A 10,518-nucleotide genomic window follows, 5' to 3' on the forward strand; every position below is an offset into this window, starting at 1 on the left:
CGTCTCCGGCCCGTAGACGGCGGAGATGATGACGTTGTCGAGTCAAAGTAGAGCAAAAAAACAGGAAGTTGGGACAATTGGCTGGCCTTCAAAAACAAGAAGTCAAGTCATGTTGCCATCCTCCGCCTCTTTCCTGTCTGTATGCAAAGCCGCTCACTCATTTGTGATGTGCGTGTGCGAACGTGTGTTTGTTTGTATGTGTGTGTGTGTTTGTGGCTCCTCTGGATGTTTAGCGTCTGCGCTTTTTGATTGTGTGTGTGTGTGTGAATTCTTCATATTTTGTGTGTGTGTAATGTGTGTGCATGTATATGTTTTGTATGTGCAGAGGCAGACGGTGGAGTTGATCCCGATCACCAAAGTGAGTTACAAGTGGAAGGGCGACTCTCACGTGTTCTACGTGTTTGGCAACGAGCAGCAAGTCAGCGCCGCCAACTACCCGGCCAAGTGCTGTTGCGTCATCCTCTAGGCACAGGAAGTCCCGCCTCTTCCACTTCCTCTGTTGCTGGTGATCGCCCGAAACAAAACCGTCAAAAAGTCGTCAAATTCGGGGGGGGGTACCAAATTTTTGGATTTAAACATTTGTACACTGTTGCTGTACAATTTAAAAAAGGAAACAACAATAATGACTTTTGGGATGTTCAAGCGGATTTTAAAACATGTAAAAAAAAAAAACCTGACGATATCTGGACACTTTTTGTTGGACAGCCTCAGGCTTCATTTATACACCACCGTTGCCTAATTTTAAGAGAGAAAATTGATCAAATTTTCAGTTTTTACATTTGAAAAGTTTTTTTTGGTTAGACTATACACCATTTTTTTAAAAATTCAAACTGACTAGATGTTTCGTTGGATGGGCTTTGGCTACTTTTTGAAAATTTAAATAATGCCACTGCTGTCAAATAAGATTTTCTCTGTTTAACTCATTAATATAATGATAAAAATATGATATAAACATATTTTGCATAGTAGTTTACTTGAATATAATTACATAAGTATAATTGTATAAAAATAATATAAACACATTAATACATGAAAGTACATTTATGAAAAAAATACACAAAAAATAGATTAAAAACTGGTTTAAACAGATTTAAAAAACGGAATAAAATGTGGATGTTTTTTGTTGGACAGTCTCAGGCCATTTTTGGCGGATTTTAGCAACAACTGCTAAAAGTAGAAATGTCATCAATTTTAGTTCAATATTTCGTGTTCATCGTAGGCTGAATGCAAAACCAGTAAGCAAAGATGATCAAAGTACAAATTTGCCAGAGGTGACCACTAAATTGACCTTTAAAAAAAAAATGGGGCTGACCAGTCCAAATATTGCCATTGATGCTCGTTTTTGACACGATTACCTCAAATGTGGGTCCATCGCTTTGAATGACATGCAAGACTTTGTGGATGTTTTCCATCTTTTTCCTTGGTCGTGTAATCTCGACCGGAGCAAATAACTTTCCTAAAATGAATGTGCGCGTCATGAAATTGTCCGTTAAATATCTAGCATATGTGAGAAGTTGGTATTGAAATGTCCTTGAGAAAACTCCAGTGCTCCCAACTGGCTGCCTCCAGCACAACCTGAATGAGTCCTTGCCAAATAGTTGTTTGTTTGTTTGTTTGTTTGTTTGTTTTAGTAAATACGTGCTGCGGCACTATGCGTTACATGCCTTTCTAGAAATAAACTGCATACAGCATTTTAGGCGTCTCTTGTTTATCATGTGACATATACACGACTGCTTGATGTGATGAACTTTTTTTTTTTACAATTTGTCCAAGCAGCCACTCGCTAACCTGACGGATGATTTGATCACGAAAAACTTGGTGCTGATGATGTTTTGATGGCTTGTAGTGTTAAATGTAGGTAGAAAGGCTCTTTGTTATCAGTGTGCCCTGTCAAAAACAAATAAATACTCACTCTCACTGGACTCTGCTCTCACATTTATTTGAATAACCAATGGTTTAACATTTTTAACTGTTATATATGTGTGTGTGTGTCGTCTGTATGTAACTATGTACCTATCCATTTCATTTATTTATCTCGCTAGCTTTTCTTTAATTTTTTTTTTTTTTACTACATTTGCTGAAAAACTGAACGCATCCGAAAGCTTGCCAGCTATATTTCAGGAGCAAAGTGTGTAGAATGCACTTTGGAATGAGGAGTCAACAATAGACGAGGTACATTTTGGAAAATGTAGCAGCTACAAAGACCCTGCTAAGCAATACAAGCCGAACAGTCATTTCAGAAAAACCAAACAAATCGAGAGAGGAAAGTGACACGTGTAGAAATGAAATTCAAAGCAAGAAACTACTACAGTAAACCCAGTGGGCGTGGCGTCGTCAATTACCGTGACGCGTTGGTTTACGATATAGGCCCGCCCCCCTTCCCCCTCCGTCCTCATCCTCAACCAGTGAAGAAGACGAAGAAACACCTCCGGCGGCCAAGAAGCTTCACGTGAGTTTTTCCTTCGTTTGTGTGTCTCGTTTCGACGATTACATGTCGGTTTCTTCTTGTTTTGTGCTTCGGTGTCTATTTGGACCGCCATTGTGTGTTTTCGTCCGTATGCTGAAGTCGCGGAGTGTCGCGTCGAACAAACTTGACCGGTGGTCCCTTGCAAACTTTTGGGCAACTTTGGCTCGTTGTCATGGTGTCATGGCAAGTAAAGTCTTAGTCAGAATCGAGGCTGCCTGCTGTACGAAGGAAGGAGAAAGGAAACGAGGGTGACGGTTGTTGAATGGAGCAAAAGTCTTTTGTTTGTTTGTTTGTTTGTTTGTTTTTTTTACTTGTTTGTTGTTGACCAAAAGTGTGATGGCATCTCTTGGCTTCACTCGTGACACTAGCGACCCCTTAAAAGGTGGCCAAAGTAGAGCTACATCCAGTCGAGTAGAACCCTCCAGGCTCGCGGTTCGGTACCCGTTATATTCACCTATTCGCGGATTTGTTGTCAATATTTCAACCCAAAAAAACGTTCTTTTTTTTTTTTTTTAAATAATAATTTTTTGGGGCAAACGAGTATTGGTTGTCTATCAGTGATTTTATTTATTTATTTGTAATAATGGGCTTCAGTTATGTTTTGCAAATCACGTTCAACCGAAATGTAACTGAATAGAGTTCAGCGACAAGATATGTCATGTGCAAACAGATAAAATGGATTCTTTTTATCAAATAATCATTAAGTGCAGTCGTATGGCTGCAACAGGTTCCAAAGAAGCTGGGACAGGATCCTATTTAGCGCTGTGCTGTACCACCTTTTTCTTTGAACAACATTCAAAAAACGTTAGGGAACTGAGGACACTAATTGTTGAAGATTTGTAGGTCGAATTATTGTTATTCTTGCTTGATGTACATCTTCAGCTGTTCAACAGTCCATTGTCCTTCATATTGTGTTTTTAATGGGGGTGGGGGGGCAGGTTTGGACTGCAGGCAGGCATTTAGACATGTCACTTTTAAATATTAACATCTTTTAAATAAATAGTCACTTCCTCTCTCATTTGTTGAAAAACTCACTTGTGCATTGTTGCAACAAAACGCTTATTTTAGGAATAATAAGCCTTTTGGGGTTGGGGGTTGTCAGATTTTTTGGGGGGCTATTCGTAGCTGGGCTCTTTTGTTTTCCTCTTAATTATCTGATAGGTGGAGCATTTCAACTCCATTCTATTAAAATTCATAAAGATTCCATCTCAGTCATAAGTCATGTTTGTTTGATGGTTATATGGTGTAAGTTTTTATCATGGAAAAAGGCCGGCTGTTAGGGGGAAAAAAAAACTTTTGTTATTTTTGGTGGAGATTTAAGAGGTGCGCTGTATGGTCTTTTTATGGCAGCTTTCATCCTGAGGGTCAGTGTTCCGTCAAGGGGGAAAAAAAAAAAAAAGGTGGGGGTGGATAGGTTAATTCCGCCCCCCTCAAAAAAAGGAGGAAAAAAAAAAGCAGCTTTTACAAGAAAAAAAAAGGGAGGAGATGTCGGGAAGAGCATGTGGACAGGAAACGGCCGTTGTGTGTGTCTGGGAGTACAGTAGACTGGATCGCGACTCCACGCTACGAAGTAGAACCACGTTCGCAAGCAAAGTGTGTGAGCGTGTCGCTTTTAATTCTGTTTTTGGAAGCGAAAACTTTGCGTCTTGTCTTCACTCAGTCGTGCTTCACTGAAACCGGAAGGTGTGCTTTCCTCTTTGTTTGCGCTTTCCTGTTGATTTGTTTTAATTAAAGCCAGAAATGACACAGACTCAATCAGTTTACGTTTCAAGGTCTACACATTTTCCTCTCTTGTCGTTTTCACTGTTGTACTGTGGATGTGTTGATCTGTGGGAAAAAAAAACTAGTCTGGTGTAACGGGACCCTGAAGGTAGCCGACAGATGATAACATGCCAACGCCGATCCCTTTCAGTTGCGCTCTTTCCTCAGTCTTGATCTTTGATACGGCTTGAGTTCAAGCCTCAGATTGTCACCGTGGGGAAATAGTGCCGAACACTCGACGCATATGAAAAAAGTTTGCCGTTCTCCCACAGAACCGTTTTTCGCATTTGCGACGAAACCAAAATGCTCCTTTTTCAAGTTTTCACATTCATGCTCCGAAACGTCAATATTTTTCAGTTCACGACAAGACTTCTGGAAAGGGACCCTTAACGCAGTCTGCAAATGCTAAAATCTCCCCTTTCTCCCTCTGTCCTGCTCCTTTGGTGCCACTAAAGTTGAGTCATCAGATGAGCTTAGTTACACTGTGAAATATTGCCACAATTTAAGCCGACCACTTTGGCCAAATGATTGTTGGATGCATTGTAAAACCTTGGCAGCGTTTCCCTCCTAGAATTTATTATTCATATAGCTAAATGATTGCAGTTGGCGGAAGGGTGAGTGGGGGCGTGGTTTAAAAAAAAAAAAAGCAACTTTCGAAATGGTCGTCACGTCATCGTTAGGCAAGCCGGGCTCCGGTTTTGCTCGCTTTGCTATTTCAACCTGCAGAGGTGGCAAAAGTCGTCCCGCGCGCCACTGCAGGGTCCTTCTTTGTTCTGCCCGACAAAACGGCAAGACCCGATTCAATCCAAATCATCACCGTGGTTGACTTTTCTGAATGTCATTTCTTGCCACCGCTGCTGACCTGGAAAAAGTGTGAGCGTGTATTTATAGCGTCATAATCAAAGCAGATCCATGCACTGAAGTTTGCTCACGAGAGAGTGAAAAACTGGACGAGTTTCCCCATTGGGAGGCTGCTGCTTGTTTCCATTGTGGCGTCCACACAAGATTCCAGATGTCGGCGAGAGCAAGGAGTTCCGTCACGCGTTACTCTCAGCATGGGAATGACCTTATCAGCCAAACCCCACCCTCCCACGCCCTCTGGCAACCCCCCCAAAATAACAGAGAGATAGCGTGACCCCATTCAGTCTCTCAGTCCAGGAAACGGGCGGCCGTGAAGACAAAATGTCCTGAAACTGCGCTATCGTCAGCCAGATATGCTGGCACTTCCTGCAGTTGTTTTGAAAATTCGGCCCCAAAGCCAGTTTTCACTTGGCAATGTGCTTTTTTTTTTTGTTTTTTTTTTGGTAAGGCGCATGCGTCTATTATGAGTAGACCCATCCAAAAAGTCTCAAGGACCTCTGCCCAAAGACACACAGCAAGTCTGTCCCGGTTGGGTCAAGGCAGCCATTTCGGCACCGAAACGCTGGAAGTTTTTTTATTTTTTTTTTTTCTTCATCTTTTTTTTTTTTTTTTATTATTATTTTAAAAAAAAATTCAATAAAGTGATATTTGGGAGGAGTGCCTATTGTGAGTAGACCGACCAAAAAGTCTCAAGAAGTCGTGCCCGGAATTCCACAGGCGGTCGGTCGGTCTGCCATTTTGGTTCAAAGCAACTTTGGAAAGGAAAAGTTGAATCGAATTTGGCTCATGACTTCATTCGTTATTTTAAAAATTCAGCTCTTGGAGCCACTTTCACTCGGCGGCGTAAACGTTGGTTGGCGTGTGTGTCATGTCGCCGTACAAAAAAGTCTGAAGAGGCCTTTGCTCAAAAAAACACAAATTGTGGTTCAAAGCAGCCATTTTGGTCACTCTTGAATTGATTTTGTTTCTTCATCTTTATCACCTCCCAGAGCCAGTTTCTTTTGTTCGTGCGAAATTTGTTCAGAATGTCGATTGGGAGTAGACTCACACAAAAAAAAAAAAAAAGTCTCGAGTCATGCCCAAAGATAACCCAGGAAGTCTGCAGGGAACTCTTGAATTTGTGTCATTGTTTGATCTTTTTTTCAAAAGTCATCCCTCGGAGGCAGGCTCATGTAAAAACATGCAAGTGAGTCGGCGTGTTTGTCGTGAGTAGACCAGCAAAAAAAAAAAAAAAAAAGTCTCATGCCCAAAAAAAGACACTGAAAGTCAGCCATTTTGGCCCTTTTGGGTTTGAACGTTGCAGCCGAGGTTTATCACGAAATTCCAAGTCAGTAAAGTTTTCTAGGAGCTCGTTTGTGTTCCGGAGATTTTTTGTGTGTAGGTTTCTTCTGTTCGTTTACGCTCCAACCTGACCTTACTTTGTCCCCTCGCTGTTTTAACCTTTTGTACGAGTTTGTACAGCGGAGCCGTGTGCTAATGCACTTTGCTAATCCATGAGCTTAACTTCTTTTTTTTTCTTCTTTTTGAGTTCACAAGGAGGCCCACCTGGCAACGATTAAAACAGACTTTCAGTTGTGCTCTTGCCTTTCGGCTGCGCTCGGAATGCAACGCTCGCTCGTTCCCTACTACCTGATCACGATCGAGGGATTTCTATATCGTGGACCGTGTGGGCGACGGGCCGGCCCGCAAGTTGCCAAAATTTGCATTGAAATATAGCGGGCGAAGAGAAAAATGAAATGCTGAAAAACATTCATTTGATGTTTTCCACCCAAAATGGGGAGGATTTGGGGGAGAGAAAAATAAAAAAACATATTTTTAAAATATTGAAAAAGGTTGATGGGGATAAAAACAAAAAAAAAAAACAACAATATTTAAATCCATGAATGCGGAACCGCAAATATGCAGCGGTCGACTGTACTACTTGTCACATTTAGAGGGCTCCAGGGCTCTGTCTTGGGTCCATTATTGTTTAATCGATGAATAATATGTGTGCTATCAGATTTTTTTTCTTCAATATTTTTAGGGGGGAAATGCATTTCAATTGGCGGCAGTTATTTCCTACGCTGATTTGCGGGCTGGCCGAGTCCCTAATCTTTCCCAATAGAACTCTAGTGGACTGTAGTTCTTCCATCAGTGCCTTGAAAACTAGTTTTGCAACAGTACTTGACATGATTCATGCTCTGAGGACTTACAGTATGCTCACCACACATTCCAAACTTGTCAGCATAGAGAGGGATTTGGAACACCGCCTTACACTGATGTATTTATTTTTTTTTCTCTTCTTCCCCCGCGCGCCGCAACAGGAACGCAGCCTAGCGTGTACCGTACAGGAAGTGAACGCCCTCGTCGGGGCCCCCGTGGAGATGAAGGCGAAGCAAGCGGAGCTTGCGGAAGCCCGCCGGAGGTGCAGATGAGGTTGGCGGGAATGCTAACGGGGCCACGCCCCCTCGCGCCTCCGGCCATGTTGTCGAAGAGGAAGGCGTGCGTGGCGCTGGGCATCGCCGCCCTCGTCCTCCTCATGCTAGCCAGCCAGAGCATCCAGAGGAAGCACTTCCTGTCGCTGTCCGTGGCCACGCCCACCCGAGACAACGTCAGCCAGGAGACGGGTGAGAGATGCTCACTGTTGAGCGGGACTCGCCGCGCGTTGAGATTTTAATGTTTGAAAGCAGGCTTGAGAGACCCGCTTCGGGTTCCAGGCCAGCGTAAAAGGTTTCAATATGTTTTCAAGTCGGGGTCACGGGGTTTAAAGTTTTGCTTTGAACCCCTAGTTAGGGTTTTAAACACGGTCTTAGTGGTTTATGTTCGTGTTTGAAGCCTGATTAGCTTTTTAAACAAGGCTTCATGTTTCAAATGATGCTGTCAAGTCACGTCACGATGTGAAGCAAGGGTGAGGCTTTCAAGTCAAGCTTCGGGTTTCAAACTAGGACATCAAGACAGTGTTAGGGTTTTAAATTAGGGCTTCAAACCAGCCAAAGGATTACAAAATCGGGTCGCAAACAAGAGATCGGGTTTCAAACTTGAGTTAGGGTTTCACATTAGGCTTGTTTTGAGAAGAAGACTTCAAGCGCCTATTTAGTATTTGAAACAAAGGCTGGACTTTAAACTTTCGGATTTTAAACCAAGGTTAGGCATTCATAAAGTCTCAGGGTTTCATATCGGGGTGATGCTATTGAGTTCGGATTTGAGCCTGGGGTGGGGAGTTCAAGACGAGGTTTGCTTTCTGTTTTGAGGATGGATGTTGTGTTTGCAGAGCTTCCTGCTGACGTCGGCGGCCCCCAAAAACTTGTCAGCACCGCCCCGCTTGACAAGCTGGCGCAAGGCGACGCTGGGCAGGATGCGAGGTAACGCAGTGAAGGGCAGGGGGGGGTGCCCTTCACTCCCCCCTTAATATTTTGGGGTTGGTCTCACCGGCGCGCTCCTCTCAGGCCCTGCGGTTGTCCCGAGTCGTGCGTGTCTGACCTGAGCGAATCCGACTGGTTCCGCCGTCGCTACGATCCCCGACAGCGGCCCGTCCTGCGCAACGCCAAGGACCGCTTGAACCCGGACGCGCTCAACTGGTGGCTTGTGAGAACTGCACGCCGGACATCCAAAACGCATGCCGTACATACAATTTTTGCAAACATCGTTGAAACGAACCTAACGTGCGCGCGTTCCTAAACGTCAGCAACAAACGTCACACGCATTTTATGATAATCGGTTTGGTCCGACAAATCTTCAAAATGTTGAAAAAAAGGGATAAACGTAGAATCGGGCTGTCACTGTCAAATATTTTTAGAATTGATAGCTTTTCACTTCTTTTCGTCGCCCTCAAATCGACTTCCTCCATCAAGAAACCGTGTTTTCGTCAACACGAAAGGCCAGTTGAGAAGCCCGATACGGCCTGAGATCCTCTTGATAGCTTTTCACTTCTTTTCGTCACCCTCAAATCGACTTCCTTCATCAACAAACGATTGACACGAGAGGCCAGTTGAGAAGCCCGATACGGCCTGAGATCCTTTTGCCGACCGGTCGCCTTCCGGGAAGTTATTTGCGGGCAGAGCGGGCAGCTTCCATTAGGGCCGGCAGCCACGCCGATGACGACGAGAGTGGAAAGATGTCATGACAACGAATTTTTAAGAGCCTGCGCCATGCGCGGGCCAGCGTCTGTGGAGCATCCGCAACATCCGTTTATGTTTCTGCTGGGTTCTGCCTGGTGGCGGGACCGGCACGTCTGAGCATATTTCCTGCTCGACATTAACGCACGCACACACACACACACACACACACACACACACACACACACACACACACACACACACACAGGCCATTAGGAGATTAAAAGGTGTGGCGTTGGGTTGGGGGGGTGCAGACTGTGATTTCATCTTGCTGAGTCACTGTGTCGTCAGTGCACCAAGCAGCCAGATTGGCCCCTTGAGGCAGCAGTTGATGGGAGCACAGGCGCTACTCCAAGCGCCAGTTTCTTCAATTTTTCTTTTCACATTAAAGTCAATTTTACTTTGAAACCCCCCTCCCCCCCAAAAAAAAATTGGAGAATGAAAAATAGAACTACAATACAGTGGGCACCCATATACTCGTGGTTCGATACCCATGGGTTCACTTTTTTTGTTTTTCTCTTTTATTTAAAAAAATAAAATCAAATCCATATACGGTGGCTCTGAAGTGCAAAACACGACACCAAATGACTAAATACAACAGCAAAAAAAAAGACAAATCTAAACACAACATCGAATAAAATTGGAAACAAATAAAAAAAAAAAAAAAAAACACCAAAAAGATAAACAAAATTTAAAAAATACCCGTTTTTGGTTTTTGGGTCCAAACCATTGAGTGATTAAAGCACCAAATCACTGGAAAAAAAAATGAACACATGACAACAGGTCGAAGGCAAGCGTACTGACATTCAAACAAAAAAAACAAAAAAAAAATCCCCTCCCCCGCTCCCATGTTTTCAGTCTGTGATCAAATTAAACAAATGCCAAAGGTCAAAGAATTGTCAAATGTTCCAAAAGTATTTTCATTCAATATGTACTTTTCAAAATAATTTCCCGCGTAGTTTCTGCCAGATATTAGAAGCGCCATTGGCCGAAAAAATCCACACAGGTTTGGCTGTCGAAAAAAAATCGAGGGAAAGTTGACGTGAATTCTTTGCATTCAATCATATTACGTTTTTATTTCGTACAATACTGTGATGTGCTATTTTGCCGGTACGATTTAATGTCATTTCCACGCATTTGAATGGCAACCGATTTACGATACGATTGATTTGAGTTTCGAGCACGGTCGCGCAACGAACTCGACTCGTAAGTGACACGATCGCAATTGTGGAAAATAACCCGCGTGGAACGACGGGCTGTTTTTTTTTTTTTTGCCTCCCCAGAGTCTTCAGCGTTCGGGTAACGACCATACGCTACAGGGAGGGAAGTCACGCA

At 43.4% G+C, this 10,518-nt stretch overlaps 2 protein-coding genes across 2 annotated transcripts in view; both read left to right on the forward strand.

The window, feature by feature from the left end:
* LOC109510325 (protein SSUH2 homolog) overlaps positions 1–650 on the forward strand; it is a 5,376-nt gene extending 4,726 nt beyond the window's left edge. The window contains exon 12 of the mRNA XM_019860551.1: positions 326–650. Within this exon, the coding sequence (XP_019716110.1) occupies positions 326–466 (141 nt within the window). The 3' untranslated portion in view covers positions 467–650. The remainder of the gene's footprint in view (positions 1–325) is intronic.
* Positions 651–2,368: 1,718 nt separating this feature from the next.
* The window catches only part of LOC109510265 (CMP-N-acetylneuraminate-beta-galactosamide-alpha-2,3-sialyltransferase 2-like), a 10,471-nt gene continuing 2,321 nt past the window's right edge, over positions 2,369–10,518 (forward strand). Inside the window, exons 1-4 of the mRNA XM_019860448.1 lie at positions 2,369–2,449; positions 7,393–7,695; positions 8,340–8,430; positions 8,515–8,738. Coding sequence (XP_019716007.1) covers positions 7,500–7,695; positions 8,340–8,430; positions 8,515–8,738 — 511 coding nt within the window. The 5' untranslated portion in view covers positions 2,369–2,449; positions 7,393–7,499. The remainder of the gene's footprint in view (positions 2,450–7,392; positions 7,696–8,339; positions 8,431–8,514; positions 8,739–10,518) is intronic.

The sequence above is a fragment of the Hippocampus comes genome, unplaced genomic scaffold (genome assembly GCF_001891065.2).
Source record: "Hippocampus comes isolate QL1 unplaced genomic scaffold, H_comes_QL1_v1.1 scaffold106, whole genome shotgun sequence".
Lineage (NCBI taxonomy): Eukaryota > Metazoa > Chordata > Actinopteri > Syngnathiformes > Syngnathidae > Hippocampus > Hippocampus comes.